This window comes from Prunus avium, chromosome 6, assembly GCF_965620075.1.
Source record: "Prunus avium chromosome 6, drPruAviu1.hap1.1, whole genome shotgun sequence".
Classification (NCBI taxonomy): domain Eukaryota; kingdom Viridiplantae; phylum Streptophyta; class Magnoliopsida; order Rosales; family Rosaceae; genus Prunus; species Prunus avium.
The window spans coordinates 32,413,045-32,434,069 of NC_142289.1; the positions used below are offsets into that span (position 1 = coordinate 32,413,045).

Below are 21,025 nucleotides of genomic sequence, written 5' to 3' on the forward strand. Positions count from 1 at the left end.
GACATTAGGGTTTTTTGTGCAGTCAACTCAAATGATTCAAATTTCTTTTTTGGATTGGGCTTTTTATGGGCCTGCTTTTGATTGGCTCTGTCTTGGTTGGTCTTAAGTCCGGACTGCCCATAATCAAACACAAAACACCCAACAATTGTTTATGGACACCCAACTCCTCAAATTCTTCTTACCATAAAAATAAAAAAGTAGTCGATTCTAAACAAAAAGTTTAAGTTTTTTCCTTAACTAAAATAGAGAGAGAGAGAGAGAGATTTGACTAGGGGTGCAAGTTATGGCTGATTCTCATTCGAAAATTTCCAATTTTGGCAAGTTCAAATAAATTTCAAAATCTAAAAATTTCAAAAAAAGTTGGATTGAAATTGAAATGTATCTCGAGATTCCGAAAAATTCCGAATTCCAAACTATATATTTTAAGCTTAGAAGACATACAATTACCAATTTTATGTTGAACAAAATATAATTTAATGACCAAATTAGAGACAAGTTATTCCATCAAGGATAACAACATCCAAGTACTAGAATATGAATTTTAAATATTAGAAATATATTGGGTTTTTCAAGCGTTCAATATGTTTTTTAAAATGTGAGCCAATTTTATCCGTTCGAATGGTAATGTTTCAAATTTTGAACTAGTTTATGAAAATTTCCAAAAATATTCCCGAAATTCTGGAATTTTTTGGAATGGAATTGGAATAGAATTTTCATTCTGAAATTTTTTGGATTGGAATTGGAATCCCCTTATTCCGATCCTATCTGTCTGAAAATCAGTCCTAGATTCGATTCCAAACAAAATATTGGTATAAAATTGGGAAAAGGGAAGTCCATATTTCATGTTGCATTGCATGCCGCAAGAGAAAGAGATAACAAAATCAATCTGGGCCCTTGTACTATATGCAGCAAGTGACAAATCTGAAACAGCAAAAGCATTTCTGCTCGGAATTTGTCAACTATAAAATATGGTAGACATGTCTTGAATTAACTACACCAAAAGAGTCTATATAGTGCCTTGGTTATCCATGTTTTTTTTTTTTCTCTTTTGGGGTCTCACATCCATGATGAACTAAAACATGGATTTTCAGATCATTATGCATTGCCAGTAGAAATAGTTTCACGATACTCCAATAAGTGAAAAAAAACCTCATCTGGATGCCCCATCCAGAGAGCATCCAGAGAGCAAAAGTGGAGAACTGGCCTGTGTAGATGCCATTCTCATCCAGAATCCAGATGCCCAACGTTGATCTGAACGGACGTGTGGTCCTTTGAAGTTATCAACATGTTGGTGGCCGAGCTGTGTCCACAGATCACACAAGTTTAACAGAATACCCTCACATCAAAACCACACAAACAATCGATGACACAAAATTTTGATTAGATTAGATTGATACCATTTCCTGGGAATGTAAAGCTCAGTGATAACTCCCTCTTCGTTCTGCATCTTGGTCAATGAATCGACTACAACAGAAACAAATCTGATTTTTCTGTTAACAGTTTAGAAGAGGAAGCTTAAGAATTAAGAAAGCTAAGAAAGAAGAAGAAGATTCAAGAGAAAATGATATGCTCTATATATTGATTTCACATAATGATTACAATCATAGTGTCATCTGTGTTATATATCTCAATAACCAAGACTTAACAATCTAACTAATTACAGCTAATACTAACTAACAACACGTTAGCACACACGCGACAGCTTAACTGAATATAAGCTAACTAATATTGTTATCATTCCCCCTCAAACCCAACTCTGGATCCTGCTCTGGATTTCCAAGTCGCATACTAATACAGTGACTTAAGAAAATAGGACTATGAAGTCCTTTAGTAAACACATTAGCAATTTGCTCGAGTAGGAACATACTGAACAGTAAGATCATTCCTTTGAACCCTTTCACGCACAAAGTGAAAATCTATATGCAAATGTTTGATTCTTGAATGATATACTTGATTACTACTAAGTGACAAAGCAGACAGATTGTCACAAACGATTGTAGGAGGTTGAGGCAAGCACACTTTCAAGTCTAGCAAAACCTGTCGAATCCAAGCCAAATCTGCAGTTGTATTAGCCAATGCCCTATACTCAGCCTCTATTGAACTTCTAGATACAGACCCTTGCTTCTTCGACTGCCATGAGATAGGATTATGTCCAAGCAATACCACAAAATTAACCTGTAGTTAACCTCCTAGTATTTAAGTCCCCAGCCCAGTCAGAATCACTATAAGCTTATAATTGCCAAGGACCATGAGTAAAGTGAATCCCATAATTCATAGTACCTTGAACGTATCTCAAAATTCTTTTGACCAGGTTGAAATGTATCTATGTGGGAGCAGTCATATACTGACATACAGTATTGACAGCATAGGATAAGTCAGGTCTTGTGAATGTCAAGTACTGTAAAGCACTAACAATACTTCTATAAAATGTAGGATCATGCAATGGTTCTCCTTTAGACTTTAAGACTTGATTATGCGGCTTGCAAGGAGTGGGACAAGCCCTACAATTACTCAGACCAGCCTTGTGTGATAGATCTTTAGCATGCTTGTGCTGATGTCACCTGTAGAATTGTAAGACATTTGAAGGCCAAGGAAATAGTTAAGTTGACCCATGTCCTTCATCTCAAACACAGCTCCTAAATCATCAATCACTGTCTGCACTAACTGTGCATTGGAACCTGTCAAGATTATATCATCAACATACAATAATAAAATGACAATATCAGTGCCTTCATGCTTGACAAATAAGCTGGGATCAGAGTGAGATGATTGGAACCCTATAGCTAGTAAATATCCTGTAAATTTGGCATTCCATGCCCTTGGAGCTTGCTTAAGTCCATACAGAGACTTATTCAACTTACACACAAATTCAGGATGCTTGGAGTCTTCAAAACCTTGAGGTTGTCTCATTAAAACTTCTTCTTCAAGCTCCCCATGTAAGAACACGTTCTTAACATTCAATTGCCTCAAAGACCACAGGTGCATAGCTGTGAGACTAAGAATTAACCTCACTGTTAGAACCATGAGTACTTGGTCTTTAGTCCCTTGTCCTCAACAGAAATATATAGTTGGTATGGGTTTGCAAAATAAAGAGACATGAAAATGGTTCTGTTGCACGGTATAAGGCTTGACTGGTAGCTCAATGTTTTTATTTATTTATAAAAACAGTATAACCAGAACAACAATTTCAAACAAAGATTTATGGGTATAGCAGTAAAAGAGGTTGGTAGTATTCTTCATGTAAAGTGTTGTTAGAAAAGTGAAGCAATTATCAAGAACACTCCAACTCAGCATGTAATTCTCTACGACAAATAATGTATGTAATAACAGAATTTAGTATCTACCAAATCAAGTTTCAAGTGAAACACAAGCATAAAGATAGAAGAACACAAACACCCAGTTCAGGTTCCAAAATGTACCAAATACAAAACATCCACAAAATGTACCAAATACAAAACATCCACACTAAGTTCCAGCCCAAAGACTCAAAAACCACATCCAACAAACCATTCATAACTAACATGTTGACAAAACACATCCAACTAGTTCAAAAAACACATCCATCTAGTTCAAAAAACATATCCTCCCAGTTTTCTTCACCACATCCATGGTCTAAGCTTCTTGGCAGGAGACTTGAATCTCTTGGTAGGAGACTTGACTCTGTTGGCAGGAGACTTGAATCTCTTAGCAGGAGACTTTGATGGTTGTGAGGCAACCTCAACAATGTTGGGTGGCTGTGATGATGATGATGTAGCTCCAGTATAAGAGAGTGGCTGTGATGATGGGAGTGGTTGTGATGACGATGGCTTGTTTGGCATTTCTGTTGTCCCATTTCCAACCTAAAATAAAATGGAACCATATTAACTAACCAAAGTACAAGAATTAAATTTGACAGAGTTGTCACTTACATTTCCTCCTCCATTTCCAGTTCCAATTGGCATTTGTCCTCTCCCATTTCCTCTCCCTCTTCCTGTAGTAGTACCTCTACCTCTCCCTCTGCCTATAGTTGGGTTGGGCTGATTAGGTACTCAAGAGAACGAGGTCGATCAAAGGCAAACATTCCCACACACACACACACAAAAAGAACTCTGTCATTGATTTACTGTGAAATTTCTCTTTCTTCGATATTTGCTTTGGATGTTGAAATTAGTAAATTAATATCTTCAAATAGTATCGCCGCACGGCTATACTCGGTTTTTCCTTAATTGTTTTAAAAAATAGTACAGCCGCTTGGCTTTACTTTTTTGACACGTGGCGCCTATGCGCTGGATATATAGTATAGCCGGCCGGCTATACCCGGTTTTTAAAAAATAGTATAGCCGCACGGCGGTACCTGGTTTTATTAATGTTTCTTAAAAAATAGTATAGCTGCTTGGCTTTACTGGTTTGACATGTGCCGCCTATGCGTTGGGGTAGGTCCTCTTTTGTTTCTTTATTAATAGTATCGCCACTCGGCTATACTCGTTTTACCTAATTTTTTTAAAATATTGTATAGCCGCGCAGTTATACTATTTTTCAAAATAAAAATTTTGAAACTAGGCAAATTTCGCCACCATAGACCTGTCCCGACGAACCTTCGTCTCGAGAGGTTTTTTTTTTTTTTTTTGGTTTTAAATTTTGAAAATATAAAATTAGTTTCTTTAGTGAATATTTAAATATGTTAAAGATAATCAAATTTCTCCAAAGTTATTACCCATATAAAGATTTTAGCACTTTCATGTTTAATAATGTATTAAACAAGTACACACGTATTTTTCAATAATACATATGTGTTCTGCAAACGTCTTAAAAACTCAGTAAAGTTCACATCTTTTAAAAAGCAAACGTACAATAGTCATATTATACAGGTACATATGTATTTTTCATGTTTAATACAAGACACAAAATTCACGTATTATACACATAATTCTCACATATTAGTGAATAAAAATAATATATATATATATATTAAAAAATGTAAATAATTTGTATTAAAATATAATATAGTGGCCAGACTTTTAAGTTGTAATGTGCCAAAATTTTGCCGAATAAAACACATACGTGTTTTATTCGTATTTTTTCCCTTTCCGTATCTTACTAACTATGAATGAATGTGAGAGGCTAAGATTATTTCTTTCTTGTTGTAACAAAAATGCAGGATGGTGATTTTGTAATATCTTTGCCAACCAAAACAACAATTTCAAACAAAGACTTATGGGTATAGTAGTAAGAGAGGTGGTAGTATTCTTCATGTAAAGTATTGTTTGAAAAGTGAAGGAATTATCAAGAACACTCCAACTCAGCATGCAATTCTCTACGACAAATAATGTGTGCAGTAATAGAATTCAGTATTACTCGAGAGAACGAGGTCGATCAAAGGCAAACATTCCCACACCAAAAAAACAAAAAAAAAACTCTCTAATTGAGTTACTGTGAAATTTCTCTCTCTTCGATATCTGCTTTGGATGTTGAAACTAGGAAATTAATATCTAAAAATAGTACAGCCACTAGGCTTTACTTGTTTGACACGTGCTAATTAAAGCATAAACTAGCTGCAAATTAAAGCATTTCTTTTTCTTTTTGATAGGAAATATAGTACACTATCTTCAAAAATCACTTTGTAAAAACTCTCCCTTCCCTTCCAATCCCAATCCTGGCATTGGGGCAAGTATTTTCCATCATGCCTAACTAGTTCCAACTTCTAACCACGCAAAACATCTAAAGAGTTTGACTTGGAAAATTAGTTTAGTTAACATAAAGATTGGTACGCAACATAAGTTCAATCAAGGAACAACAGTATATATACCATTATCAGCCGCTATCCCAATATAACACACTCCTCTCCAGAACATCAATGAATTGCCAAAGTTTAGGCTCATTATTTCATCTTTATGTGGGAAGAGAGACAAACCAACCTATGATTTTAACCTATAATGGTCTATGTTTTGTCAAAGTTTCTGATACCCGAATAAGCAGACACATTATCTGTAGAAACATTTTCAAGCTAGGAGAGTCGCAACAAGGCACACCTAAATTTATATATTTGGCCTTCTATATACTGCAAGATGCCGAGTGATAGGAATACAAAGTAAATAAATCATCACAGATAAAGGGAAAAATTCAAATGAGTGCTAGATATCCCATTAAACAGAATTAATGCCAGAAATTAAGGATGCAAGTGAGAAGGCATTTTCACCTCCTGCCATACGCACACAACCACTGTAATGCCTTCATGGTCGTCAAGGTGCACCGATTGTCCACAGATGCATATTAATTTCACAGTGATCCTTTTATCAACAGTAACAAAGCAGGATCCACTTCATCTTTCGACAGTAAATTCACTATCAACTCCATTGTTGATGCATCGGCAGAGAAACCCTTCTCCACCATTTGTTGAATAAGTACTGTCGCCTTTGATATCTCATTGTTATTGATAAGGCCTCTGATAATTGTGTTATAGGTGCAATCATCTGTAGAACAGCCTTTCTCGTCCATTTCGACAAGCAACTTTTCTGCTTCACTTGTTAGACCCGCGATACAGAGTCCATTAATCATTATAGTGTACGTCTTCACATCAGGTCGAAGTCCTTTTGATGATAAACCACAAAAGAGATCCCTTGCAGATTCAGTTTTTCCAGTTATAAACAAACCTTCAAGAAGAATATTGTAAATCACAGTACCAATATCCAACTTCTTCGCTTCCATCTCTCCAAACAATTGCATCGCCCTAGAAAGTTGTCGGTTTTTACACAGGCCATCCAGTAGAACAGCATAAGTTTGAACATCTGGAAGCTGGCCAGAAGCTTGCATCTCAGAGAACAACTTTTGTGCATCATCTATTCTACCCACTTTGCAAAAACCGTCCATAAGACTGGTATAAGTAATGGTATTTGGAACCAGTCCCTTATGAGACATATCCAGAAAAAGCATCATGGCCTCATCAATCTTTTTATGCTTACAATATCCATTTATCAATGTGTTGTAACAAACAACATCAACCATCGAGCCCTTGCTAAGCATTAGTTCAAAAACCTTTTTCGCTTTGTCTATTTCTCCTCGCAAGCAGTAACCATCCATTAGTGAACTGTACGTAACCGTATCAGGTTCAATACCTCTTTGAATCATCATCTCAACCACGCCTTCTGCTTCCACAACCATCCCCTCCTTACAAAGTGTGTCTACCAAGACGCTGAACGTTAACACATTTGGAAAGATATTTTTACTCACCATTTCATTCAACAACCTTGTAGCTTCTTTCCACTGGCCTAATTTGCAAACTCCATGAATCAAGGATGTATAGGTAATGACATCTGGGACAATACCCTTGCACGTCATTTCTGAGAAGAGGTTTAATGCATCATCAACTAGTGTGTCCTTACAAAGACTGTCGATGATTGTGCTATAGACAACTAGGTCAGGCTTGCAAGGCCCTTCCTCCATCTTCCTAAGCAACTGAATTGCAGCACTATTGTTACCTCTCATGCAAAAGCCCTTTACTAGTGTGCCGTAAGTAACCACATTGGGCTGACAATTAGCTCCCGCAATCATTTTGTTGAAAATTCCTGCCGCCTCCGCCACTTTATTCTCGAGAAGAAAGCCGTTGATTAGAGTGGTGAAGGTAAAGACATTTGGTTCAAGACCAAGTTTGAAGAATTTTCCCAATACAGATAAACTAAACTCCATTTGGTTCAAATGAGAATAACAATTTATTAGAATGGTTAGAGTATAAACACCAGGTTCAATTCCCGCCACATCCATTTCGTTATACAAGGAGATGACGGCCGAATAATGTTTCAATTTCGCAACTTGACCCAATATTTGAGTGAAACGAACAACTGAAGGAGGAGGACGCATTTGAAGCATTCTATCAAACACATTGAAAGCATCCTCAACAGTTGTGATTTTGGGTTGCTGCTCTAGTTGGGTCCTTGTAGATTTGATTGGTTTAGAAGGTTGAGAGTGAAGGAAAGCAAAGTAATCGTTGGCGAAAAGAACAACAGTGGAGTTAGAGTGAAGACAAGGCATACCTCTCCATCTCCTGCTGGTGCAATAAGAAGAAGAAGAAGCAGCTATATTCCGCATCATCATCTTCAGCATCTCAGTGAGTCAGTGAGTCTCAGCCAACCTTCAACATTTGGGAAGCGAGACCAAATCTCGAAAGGGAGCGGCGGAGCTCTCAAGTGTGTGGATGATGATCCAGTCGACAAAAACTTTGTTTCTAATTGCATTTAACAATGCTATGCTATGTCGGGAAAGGGGTGTGCCTTTCTTTTTTCTTCATTTTTACAAAGAATTTATTTCAGTGGGTTAATTGTTACGAGTGAATTAAATATTTCGGAATTATCGCGAGTTCTCATCTATATATATTTATATATATAAAGTAAAAGACAGAGAATATTTTGGTTAAGAAAAAATTGAAAACAAATATGATGAGGACAAAATGGAAAATTCAACATGTAACCAAGAATATTAAAAATATAAAATAAAATAAAATATGATAACTGCACAAAAGAAGGATAACCCACGTTGTGATGTTGGCAGTTGACGCTTTCTTCCACAAAATTCTGAAAATCGGAACTACCACAATATATCTTGGCAAAAAGTCAATTTTGGTCTCTGTAGTTTGCCATTATTACCACTTTGGTCCTTGTCATTTCAATTTGATCAATTTTGTCCATGTAGTTTTCAATTTAAGCAATTTAAGGACAATCCTTAATTTTTGTCAAATTTTTTTAACTTCTGCTACTCGTAGAAGGGCAATTCCGTCAAATTATTAAAAAAATTAATGCTTTTTAAAAATAAACAATACAAAATGAAATTTTAATAATAAAAAAATATAGAAATTTTCTATTTAATATGAAGAGTGGTGGGGTTGGTGGGGTGTGTACAACATCGTTCCTTCACCTCCAATGATGGATTCCGGGCTTGTGGGGGTCAATTGACCCCTCTTGCCCCTATGTGGATCTGCCCCACCACTACAACGGAAGTAAGTGCTATATTGCCATATTATTTGGGTTTGCATTGTACTGAAAAATTTAAAATGCTTTAGATGTTACCTGTTTATGCAAGACTCTACCCCATTTTCTTTTCTGCTTTCTATTAAATTTATTCAAATATTATATTTTCTTTCTACGGGTTATCAATGAAGCAAGCATTAGTTTTGATTTTAGGGGTACGTATCTCTCTTTAATTTCGGGGTATATTTTTTTCTTTTTGAATGGAATTCTTCTTCGAATTAATCATATTTGTTAGATTATTCTTGCATGTCGTGTTGTTTCTCAAATAAGGGTTCTTCATCTGCTATCATGCTTGGGATTTTTTCTTATGATCTGTTCATCCGTGAATACATGACAGAAATGAGATTTTGATTTTGTAAGGATCAGAGAATTGTGCAGCAGTTTTGGTCATTCATTTCTTTTTGAATTTGCAATAGTCATGTTAATTGTATCATGGTTTCTTCTTTCTGTTGTTTATTGTGTGCTATTCATAGTTTTATACCAGTTATCGCACACCATTGGTCATGAATCTTTGCAACCTTTGAGTTGGATTTCTCTGATTACATCAAGTGCTTATTCAGAAAATGGCAATTGTCCTTTACACAAAGAATCCGATTGGAAAGAAGCTGGATATCATATGACCATGGAGTGAGACTTCGTTTTCAGGCCACTTTTTGAGTGTTACACTCCAAATAACAGGGTGCTTCCAGTTTTTGATTGTGTACTGACATTGAGTCAGACAAGTAGAATAATTTTGTTCATTATGTGCCATTCATAGATGACATTTGGAATGTCGAGTGGTATTTTTGCTTTTCCAGTGTTGTATTAATTTGTTTGAGTTTGAGACAACATGTTATTGGGTGTGGTATTAAGAAGACCGACCCATGACATCGGTTCGTCCTTTCATTGGGTTTATGCAATGCCTCTTACTTCCAGATAAATAATCTATCTTGGTAGAGTTATGAATTATTACTGTTGGTTTGGTGCTTGGTATATGAAGTTGAAAACAAATCTGATCCCATCTCAGAATAAGAGTATTAAATGCTATCCATTTAATTCACTATCCTAAAACGTTTAACATGCAAGCAAATCTAAAACGGAATTAAGTTGGGTTTGGTTTGCAATGTAAACATATAAGTGTAACTAGCCTCCTTGCACGAGAGGCTCTCGCGCATGCAGGAAGGCTAATCATGATTAAACTGGACTAACCTATATATGTTTTTTTTTCTAATAATGGGCATGAGTTTTTCTCTTGTTCTATATATAATTTTCTAAGTATAATTAGATTGTGTTGAGAGGTTGAGGTGGGCCGTGACTGCTGCTTCAACTCGACATGTATTTGCCAAAGAGGGTTAATATTGGCAAGGGATAAATTGCAGTCCGCTGCTTCATCATTTATATAATTGTTATTCAAGTAAATAGCAACAGTCCGCTGTAGCCTAATAAATTGGATTGAGTTAATCATCCGGGTTCAAATCCTGGCAGCGGAAAAACTGTTTTTAATTTTTAATAATTTTCCTATGCTTAATAGTTCCATTTATATAGTTTTTTTTAGAGATTTTCTATTTAAACCACACACTTCTCTTTGTTCACCCCATGTTCTAAGTTCACCCCAACTTCTAATTTAAATTTTCACAATTTCTAAGAAAACCCCACTATCTTCTCAAATTACCCTTAAATACACCCCAAGCTGAAAAAATAAGAAATAAAAGAGTTTTTTTTATTTAAACTCCACACTTTTATTTGTTCACCCCAATACTTAAATCATTAAACAATATTTGTAGTATACATGAGATTTTGTTGTTTTCACAAGTCTGTTTTTATCATGTGAATAAAAAGGTTAACTAATCAGACAAAGATGTGTGTGGTAGGGTTCAAAACCTCAGACCACTGATATGCAAGTTAAGACCATTTTTTACGGGACTAGACTCCATTAGCAATAGGATGTAGAGGAGTTTGTATTTTTCTAAAACTTAATATGAAGAGTGGTGGGGTGTGTGGAGTGTGTGTGTAGATAGATGTACTAGGGTTAAATATTAAGTTGAATGACCTTTTTTTGTCTTTTTATGCAATAATAAAACTGACAGCTTAATAATTTAAGTATTGGGGTGAGCAAAGAGAAGTGTGGGGTTTAAATAGAATTTTTTTTTTTTATAATTCCCATTAATGGCATACAGTCCGCTGTAGCCCAATAAATGGGATTGAGTTAATCATTCGGGTTCGAATCCCGACAGCGGAAATTGTTTTATTTTTAATATTTCTATTATATATTAATTATATGCCTAATTTGCATTTATATAATATTTATTCCTGTTAATAGCATCCAGTCCGTTGTAGCCCAATAAATTAGATTGAGATAACCACTCGGGTTTGAATCCCGACAACGGATAACTTTTTATTATTTTCAATTTCTTTTATCTCTTAATTTTATGTCTAATGATATATACATGTTAATTTTCATTTATATAACTTTTATTCCCAATCAATAACATCCAATCCGCTGTAGCCCAATAAAATAGATTGAGTTTATCATCTGGATTCGACTAAACCCTAGCGTTCCTAGTAAGTGGACTCATGGCAACATTCATTAATTGACATGACATGACACATCAGTTGTCACATAAGGAGCTAAGGTGGTCAATGTTGTGTGTCTAAATAGCATTACTCTTTTAGAATAGCAAGACCGTTTCTATTTCCATAACAATAGCAACAGCCGAGATGCTCACCATTTGTCTTCTTCACAATTGGTTTTTGGGTTCATGCTTTGTAATTGGTACCATTTGTCTCATTTTGTTCGTTTTATACTATTTCAAGGTCAACCTGGTTGTTGCCATAAACAAATACTGAAACCTAGCTTGGAGGAACCAAATGCTTGCATGCATAGACGTTGAAAAAGAAGAAGAAAGACTACCGATGTTAAGTTGCACGTTAGTTCAATTGGGCTTTATTTTCCTTTTTAATCATTAGAAAGTTGGAGTTTTATTTTAAAGATGACATGTGTTTTTATTTATTTATTATTTTTATATAAGTGATAATCTATTCTAGACAAATGTAAACTTGAATTTAAGTAGGCGAGTTCATTATCATGATTAACAGGGCTAACCCACAATATACTTTTTCTAATAATGGACATGAGGTTTTCTCTGGTTCTATATCAGGGTAATTTTCACTTTACAATTGTAAAGTTTACGGATTTATAGATTTTGATACATCAAAATTTTTTATTTTTTATTTATAAAAAGAGGCACGGCTATACTCGATTTTTTCCTAATTTTTTTTAAAAATAGTACAGCCGCTTGGCTTTACTGGCGTGACACATGGCACCTATGCGCTGGGGCGGGTCCTCATATATATATATAGTATAGCCGGCCGGCTATATCCGGTTTTTTTAAATTTCTTTTTGAAAAATAGTATAGCCGAACGGCTGTACCCGGTTTTATTAATGTTTCTTAAAAATAGTACAGCCGTTTGGCTTTACTTGTTTGACACGTGGCACCTATGCGTTAGGGCTGTCCTCTTTTGTTTTTTTATTAATAGTATATAGACCAATAGTGGTATATAGACATGTGCTGACGAACCAAAAAATTAATGACTTTTGAAAACTTTGTTAAATAAATGACTTTTCAATACTTTTAAGCCTAATTCTTAAGGCCAAAAGTCTTGTAAATTTACCCAGGACTTTATCAACGAATTCGATCATGTTGCAGCTTTGGCCATTGCGAGGGTGTGCCACCATGTTTGGGTCTCTAGACCCCCTCCCTCTTTGGTCAGTGTACTATTAAGTGATGGTGTCACATCCTGGATCGGCTCCGTTGTAGCATGATATTGTCCGCTTTGGAACCCCCTGCCCTCACGGTTTTGTTTTTGGGAACTCACAAGCAACTTCCCAGTGGGTCACCCATCATGGGATTGCTCTAACCCAAACTCGCTTAACTTCGGAGTTCCCATGGAATCTGAAGCCAGTGAGCTCCCAAAAGGCCTTGTACTAGATGGAGGTGGGCATGTACATATTAGGCACATCACCCCCTCTCCGTTGGTCGATGTGGGATATTACAGATGGCCTACTTACACTGCCAATTTGATTTTGTTTTTGGCTATCATTATATGTCCTCGGAATTGTTATGATGATGAGCCATTTCTTACCTTTTTTTTTTCTTTTCAATGCTTGAAACAATTGTTACGTACTAAAAGAGCTATGGTGGGACTGCATTGGTTTCTTCTGTAAATTTTTTTTGCCTCCATTTGCAATTTTTAAGGCCTATCTGTAGGAATAGATGATTTTGTTACAAAACCCACATTCTCCAACAGCAATTTAGCTCGTAGCATCTCGGGGTTTATGGCTAACCCCACATTCTTGTGCTGTTATTTGGCTTGGCTCTATCACCATGCCACTTTACTGGTATCTCTCACCCAAACAGAGTATACTTCTAGAATGTCTTGAGGATCTCAACTTCGTTCCAACAATCGGATAATCTGTCCCTTCTTCCCCAAGACCTAGCTCTACAAACTAAAAACTAATTAAATCCATAATATTGATGACACACCTTATATTTGAGTTGCATCGAAGAACAACAGCCTTATTTTCTCCATACTTGTTTGTTCTCAAGTGAAAAGTTCTTAGACATGGAAAAATATTTCTTTGCTTTTACACAATTGTATCCAATCGTAGCAATTTCTTTTTTCGTTATAATACTCTATGATAAATATTAAAAAGATAAATACTATTCATAAATAAATATTAAAAAAAGTAGATAAAAGTATGTAAAACTCTATGATGAAAGTATATGAGAGTATATCACTTAACTTTATGAAGTATGTAAAAGTCATTAAGAATTTGTCAACTCTATAAAAGTCACTTACTTACAAAAAGTCTTTAAAAGTTAGAATTGAATACACCCCAACATAATGAAAAGTAGCAAATACCAGAACTTCTGAGCTCTCCCTAATATTTAAACACAAGAAATCAAGGAGAATTAAATCTCTCTCTCTCTCTCTCTCTCTCTCTCTCTCTCTCTCTCTCTCTCTCTCTCTCTCTCTCTCTCTCTCTCTCTCTCTCTATTATTATTATTACTATTATTATCTTATCCACTAAAGTTACTTGGCCATCTATAGAGAGGAGATAGAACAATAGAGAGAAAAACCATGTAAATTTACATGAAAGAAAATAAAACATTAAGCATAAAGGACAAGATATTAAAAAGATAGTAGCTTTCCTACTTTTTTTCTTTTTTTCTGGATTTGTTATGTATTGAGACCACATTCAGGTGTATTTATCAACTGGTATAATTCACAAACCTTAAGACACAACAAGATGCTTATAAGATTTAAACACAATTCAATCAAAATAGTCCAAAAGCATAAATGCATTGCAAGTCCGTTTGGATGAAGGGATTGCCAATTACATAGAATTCTAAAATGACGGAATTTAGATTTCCGTCATTTCAATTTCTGGCAATTGAAGATTTCAATGTTTGGATTTATGTATGTCGGATTTTGTAAATAATAGAAATTGAAAATTTCAATGTTTGGATATCTCATGTAAATTATAAATGACAGAAATTAAATATTTCGAAAGAAAAAAAAAATTGATAACCGACATAGAAGGTATTCCTCGAAGTATAAAATAACATATCGTTTGATGAACTAAATAACTCAACTTAAACAAACAGAGCATATTAGCAAACCAAATCACTCCCCACGTGCAATAAACATCAACAACATACACTTTTTTTTTTCTCAATTGGGAGTGCCTTCAGCATCTGAAATTGCTTGTCATTTTCTATCAGCCAAGCACATGCTTTGAGTTGTTCATTTTCACTAAGACCTGGTACTGCTTGTACTTCAGCATATACCTCTGCTAGATCAAGGTTCTTAGTATCAGCATGGATAAACTCTTCAAATGTTGTTGTCCAGGGTTTCATAGGTTTATAAAGGGACAAAGCAATCTGCTCCAAACTTGGCCCTGTTTTTAAGTTTGGCACCTTTTTTTTTTTTTTTTTTTTATAATGAAAAGTTTGGCCTTTTATTTATTTATTTAAGTTTTGGCTCCATGGAAAATATGAATTCTCGCACTATGGAAATTGTGAAATGACGTCTATTTTGGTGGAAATTAAACTCGGGAATTTGGTGCCTCAATTTCCATGATTTTTTCCGCGCGTCATTTAATAAATTCTGCGCTTAAGTTGCCAAACAAGGGAATTGTCAATTTCTTCTCTTAAATTCTCGACTTTTAGCTAAATTCCGAGTTATTTTCCCGCATCCAAACGGAGGGAGGTATATATGTTACCAGGAGAGCTAGCATCTTCAAAAGTGCGTGTGTCCCAATGTGAGCAAGCGCATATTTAATCCGATCATGTCCTTCAAGATCATCGACATAGTGTGAGACAACATTCCCCTTGTTCATAAGTTTCCACCAAAACAGCAGGATGCACAATTGGATAGAAAGGCTTGGGGAAAGGGGCATCCTTCAATGTACGGAAATTATATATAAAGCGGTTCAAATGGGCAGCTTCCCTTGCTCAAATGGGCAACTTGGGACATGATAAAAACTGCTAACTGTTGTACACTCTCATCCAATCTCCACCACTTTAAAGCAGGAATGAAGTTTGAGAGTTTTGCTACCAGATTGATTATAGCAAAATCTCTCCTAATCGATTCACCAATACCAGGATGCCTAACCTTTACGGCAATTAGTATGGGGCTTCACATGTTGACCGGGGTACCTAAATCTTAAAGTAGCTCTCGATGGATGCGCTTGAGCAATCCTTCCAAATGCTACTAGTTTACCTTCAAAATTATCAAAAATCTCAGGGAGCTTGTGACCAAACGCTGGTTCGATAGTTTTCTTGGTGTAGGCAAAGCTATGTTCAGGAGCTTTGGTGTTAAGCTCTGAGAGCTTGGTGCATGCATAAATCTCTCGGGAAGAGATTTATGCAAATTTGATGATTCAATCGCCGAAAGAATAGATTTTTCATTCCAAATTTTTTTGAATTGGAATTGGAATCCCCCGATTCTAATCCGATTTGTCCAAAAATCAACCCTAGAATTGACCCTAAAAAAAAGAATAAAGATAAAATTGGGGTTAAGGGAAGTCCATATTTCATGTTGCATTGCATGCCGCAAGAGAAACAGAACAAAAATCAATCTGGGCCCTTGTACTACATGCAGCAAGTGACAAATCTGAAACAGCAAAAGCATTTCTTCTGGGAATTTGTCAACTAAAAAATATGGTAGATATGTCTTGAATTAACTACACCAGAAGAGTCTATATAGTGCCTTGGTCATCCATGTATTTTTTTTTTTTTTTTTTGGTTCTTTTGGGATCTCACATCCATGATGAACTAAAACATGGATTTTCAGATCATTATGCATTGCCGGTGGAAATAGTTTCACGATACTCCAATAAGTGAAAAATTTGCCAACTAGTTGCAACGTACAATACGAATGGAGAGAAAATTGCTCAACATAGTGTATCAGTTCACTAATTAAACACTTCCATACTCAAGAACACATGTCCGAAGAAGAAACACTAGAAAAACAGTTTTCTCTTCCTAGTGTTGTTTAACTTCAGTTTTCTTCTTCTGCCAGAGTCGGTCCAGACCACTGTCAGCATCTCCCTGAAGAAAGAGAGCAATAGATCAGAAGTAGAATTAGTGAACTGAAAAATTGCAAGTGCCTGAATAAGCTCGCATTACATGTATAGTACAATTAGACAACTGCATAAAACTGGCATATCATGAACTAGTACTGAAATGAGGGTAAGAAGGAGGACCTGAGCACGGACGTAACCACAGAGAGCAAAAGTGGAGAACTGGCCTGTGTAGATGCCATTCTCATCCAGATGCCCGACATTGATCTGAACGGATGCGTGGTCCTTTGAAGTTATCAACCTGTTGGTGGCCGAGCTATGTCCACAGATCACACAAGTTTAACAGAATACCCTCACATCAAAACCCCACAAACAATCAATGACACAAATTTTGATTAGATTAGATTGATACCATTTTCTGGGAATGTAAAGCTCAGTGATAACTCCCTCTTCATTCTGCATCTTGGTCAATGAATCGACTACAACAGAAACAAATCTGATTTTTCTAAGTACTAGATTGGTTGCTTACGAAGCTATCAAAAACTATGTTTTCATGTGCAAAATAATATGCTCAAATCAAAACAGTCTCAGAAGCTCCAATGTATTTATTTTAAAAAAACATAGCAAAATCATCTCCAAATACACAATAATGTCCAAACATAGATATTAGATTAACGTTCAATGGTTCAAGCATGGATGTTTTCACTGCAATTCAATCTCTCTAAATTTACGTTTTGAACATCACAAACTCAAATTTGTAAACAATTCTCGATACCCAATTGGCTATACAATACAAATAATGGCTAGAAGTTGTGGTGGCAATCAATTTCTCTCTTTTCAATAAGAAACTGCTGTTATAGGTAAACAGAGATTGAAGGCTTAAAGCCCACCCATACTATTCAACCCTGCCCAACATTTTTTTAAGCAAAGAGCACAGACAGATGGAATGGAAGTATCGTTCAAAAAAATGCAAAAATATATTGTAAAGTTCAGAGCATAATTCGTTCTGCCATAATGGGAACAGAATGTACAGAAGAGAGAGAATTTTACCTTCCGCAACCGGTAGAGTTGAGTGGATGAGATTGAGGGCGCAAGGGAGGTGGTTGTGGCGGCTGCCTCAAGAGTGCAAATTGAAACGAACGAGTTTGTGCTGTGCGTGCGTTAGGGCTTTTTTAGGGAATTAGAACTAGTGGAGCGAGACTCGGTTTTAATAAAAAAATTATTTCAAAAAATTGTACAGCCGTGCGGCTATACTAATTTTAAAAAAATTAGGTTTGCCTATTAATTAAAAAAAAAAAACAAAAGAGGACCCTCCCCACCGCATAGGCGCCACGTTTCAAACAAGTAAAGCCAAGCGGCTGCACTATTTTTTAAGAAACATTAATAAAACCCGATACAGACCTTTTTTTAAAAAAATTTTTGGAAAAACAGAGTATAGCCGAGCGGCTATACTATTTTTTAAAAACAATTTACAAATCCGACTATAGCCGCCCGGCTGTATTATTTTTTGAATTTTTTATTATTAAAACAGTGTATAGCCACCTAGCTATACTATTTATAGATATTAATTTGTTAGTTTCAATATCCAAAGCAGATATCGAAGAAAGAGAAATTTCACAGTAAATCAATTAGAGAGTTTTTTTTTTTTTGGGTGTGGGAATGTTTGCCTTTGATCGACCTCGTTCTCTCGAGAAATACTAAATTCTATTACTATACACATTATTTAAGTTTCAGATTTTGCCACTAAAATGTTTCGGTAGCTTCTCATTAGCTTTCTCTGGCAATGCAGATATCAAGGCTAGTCTACACAAATGCGGGTGATGCCATTTTGGTGTATCCACTTGTTATGGCGGCGCATCCACGAAAAGTAGCCCAGTTTGTTGTGGGGCTCTCCAATGGCGAGCTCCATGTCCTTGAGCATTTGGAAGATGAAGATAAATGGGGTATTTTTGCCGTTGGTTGACTTTGCAGCAAGTTGGAGAGCTGCGAGCCTGTGGAATCCGAGGGCATCGTCCTTGGCGTGTGATCTCTAGATAATATAGGCCTAAACATAATAATAACTCATCTCTACATAATGTATGCTATGTAGTTTAGGCATTAGCGGCAGCAAATTTTATAAATCTAAAATCAATAATGTTATGGATCCTCAACAAAATAAATTCAGAAGTTTCTTGGAAAATTTGCAGCCATTATTTCTTTTAAGTTTCAACTATTCTTTCTTGCGCACTTGGTCTCTCTCTATATATGATGATCTTGACCACATTTCAACAGTCATTTTTGAGCCAAAACTCACCTATCTCTCTTTTACAATTTCATTCTAGCCAAGCCAAAAATGATAGACGACAAAGAAGAAAAGAGTGGAGACGATTGATCGGGATCATTAGTTATAAGATTAGGCTCGAGTGGGATTGAATCTCTAAGAGAAATTAAAGATAACCCAATACATGATCTGATCTACAACTAATAAGAAATCAAAGGGCATCCATTATTAATGTCAATCTACAAGCAGGGGAACCCTATGAGGGGTCATCATGAAATGCATATTTACTTGAGTTACACATTACGGTCAATTTGACGAGAATTAAATTGCTGGATTTCTCAAAGGAGAATACATCTTCAAGCATCTACCTTTGCTGCCGCAGATGCATAACTTACGCTGCTGTCCCTCATAGTTTTGCACTGACTCGACTGCTCATATCTGAGAAAATTGATCTTTACGCTCGTTGAATAGTTCTTCAGCATCTCAATGCATTGAAATATGATTGAAAGGGATGAAATAATGATCAAAACCAATATTCTAGATGTAGTTAACTGAAGAATTGGAGTCCAAGTTATGAGCAATGAAAAAAAAAACCATTTTGCAGTCTAGGTAAACTAAGTTTAATTCTTCAAAAAATTTCTTCTCCCTCAGATTTTCCCCCTCAACCTGATTTGATGTCTTCAATATAGTCACTAAAACCCTAGCTTGATGTATTTGCAGAGATGCCAGACCCGCCAGGAAAAAAGAAATCCAAAGAAAAAAATGCCATTCAAGTTTTCGAAACATCGGCCTCCTAGGCGGGCTAGCCGGCTCCCCTTTTCTTTTTTTTTTCTTTTTTTCTCTATAAATAGTATAGCCGCGCGGCTATACCCCTTAAATAATCTACTTAAACGGTGTAGCCGGACGGCTGTACTTCTTAAATAATATATTTAAAGAGTATAGCCGAACGCCTTAAATAATATATTTAAACAGTATACACAGAGAATGCATCTAACATAGTCTCTGAATATGGGCTATGTTTCTTCAACCACCACAACTACAACCAAACACACAGAATATAGATTGCTTTCAAAAATCAAAAACAAAGAAAATTTGAAAGCATAAGCAAAAGCATGCCATGTCCAAAAATCCTATGTGCTGTATCAAATACAAAATACTTCTCTACATGTCTTTAACAGATGAATGCATCCCTCCTTCAAGAACTATGCCACTGAAATAAACTCATGAACACAGACAATCTCATTGTTTCAATTAGGTAGGTCCTAAAATGAAGGAGCTAAAAGAAAGCTAATCCACAATGTTTGACAGCAAGTAGTGGGAAATCACTTCAAAAGCCTGAAGACATGGATTCATACCATTAGCATCTTACCGGCTCTTAATTCATTGATATAGAGAACTGGAAAATAATCACTTAAAAATTGATACGTAAGTACTTACAAATGCAGTTGCTTTCCCCTTGCTGTTTCGATAGCCTCTGGATCTGCAAAATGTTTTTAAACCAGAGAACACTATGTACCCAAAGTTTATTCCAAAGAAAGCTTAATCATTTTCACAAGGAAACTCACACTAAATAGTAAACAAGATTGCATCCCTTGGAAAATGAAGAGCTACATGAAGCACTGATCTATTTTCTGTGCTGTTTATTGATCGGTGCATATTTACATATCATTTTGTACCCTTCTAGCTTATGATTTGGTTATGTTTTTGAGTTAAACTTGTGCTTTTAATCCTTTTTGTGTTTATCTTTCAGTTCATTGAGCTTTAGGTAATAATGATGGCTTTGGATAGTAAATGATGCAATCCAAGCATGTTAGGGCCTAATTTGGATGAATGGATGAAGAGCTTAAAGACAAACTCAATTTTGGCTACAGTCCCCTGCCAGCCCAGTTTCGTAGGTCATATTGCAAGATTTGTTTCAGCAACCTACATAGCTCGGATGAGGCCACATTCTTCATGAAAGTTGTTCCAATGGGTGTGTAATATAACATATCCAAAATTCAGCCCCATTGGATAAATATGGAGTCTGTTACCTAGCAAACACAGAGCCATGCTCAGGATGGATTTTATCAGCGCGCAAAATGAGTTAGCAATTTGTTTTGGCCTTAACTTCCTCCTCCGACCTTGGATTGGCCCAAATGATATATGGCTGGAAAGAAGACATTCTGAACTTCAAGTTTGAGTGCTTAAAGTCCTAATTTGATT

The 21,025-nt window shown here is 35.8% G+C and overlaps 2 protein-coding genes and 1 pseudogene across 2 annotated transcripts; all 3 read right to left on the reverse strand.

The window, feature by feature from the left end:
* Positions 1 to 5,975: 5,975 nt before the first annotated feature.
* On the reverse strand, positions 5,976 to 8,295 carry LOC110770025 (uncharacterized). The gene has a single exon (XM_021974102.2). It carries the CDS (start codon positions 8,074 to 8,076, stop codon positions 6,256 to 6,258), a length of 1,821 nt encoding a protein of 606 aa, XP_021829794.1. The 5' UTR covers positions 8,077 to 8,295; the 3' UTR covers positions 5,976 to 6,255.
* A 6,909-nt stretch (positions 8,296 to 15,204) lies between these two features.
* LOC110770028 (uncharacterized) lies at positions 15,205 to 16,263 on the reverse strand (annotated as a pseudogene).
* Positions 16,264 to 16,345: 82 nt separating this feature from the next.
* Positions 16,346 to 17,750, reverse strand: LOC110770026 (small ribosomal subunit protein eS21y). The gene is made up of 4 exons (XM_021974104.2): positions 17,614 to 17,750; positions 16,976 to 17,042; positions 16,747 to 16,879; positions 16,346 to 16,591 (listed from the first exon to the last, which is right to left on the reverse strand). Exons 2-4 carry the CDS (start codon positions 17,023 to 17,025, stop codon positions 16,526 to 16,528), a joined length of 249 nt encoding a protein of 82 aa, XP_021829796.1. The 5' UTR covers positions 17,026 to 17,042; positions 17,614 to 17,750; the 3' UTR covers positions 16,346 to 16,525.
* Positions 17,751 to 21,025: the final 3,275 nt, after the last annotated feature.

Excerpts from the sequence above, each read along its gene's own strand:
- LOC110770026 (XM_021974104.2), bottom strand. The coding sequence starts at position 17,025 with ATGCAGAATGAAGAGGGAGTTATCACTGAGCTTTACATTCCCAGAAAA. Across the intron at positions 16,880-16,975 it reads CTTTACATTCCCAGAAAATG|CTCGGCCACCAACAGGTTGA; the intron begins GTATCAATCTAA and ends CTGTGGACATAG. Across the intron at positions 16,592-16,746 it reads GTGGTTACGTCCGTGCTCAG|GGAGATGCTGACAGTGGTCT; the intron begins GTCCTCCTTCTT and ends CTCTTTCTTCAG.
- LOC110770025 (XM_021974102.2), bottom strand. The coding sequence starts at position 8,076 with ATGCTGAAGATGATGATGCGGAATATAGCTGCTTCTTCTTCTTCTTAT.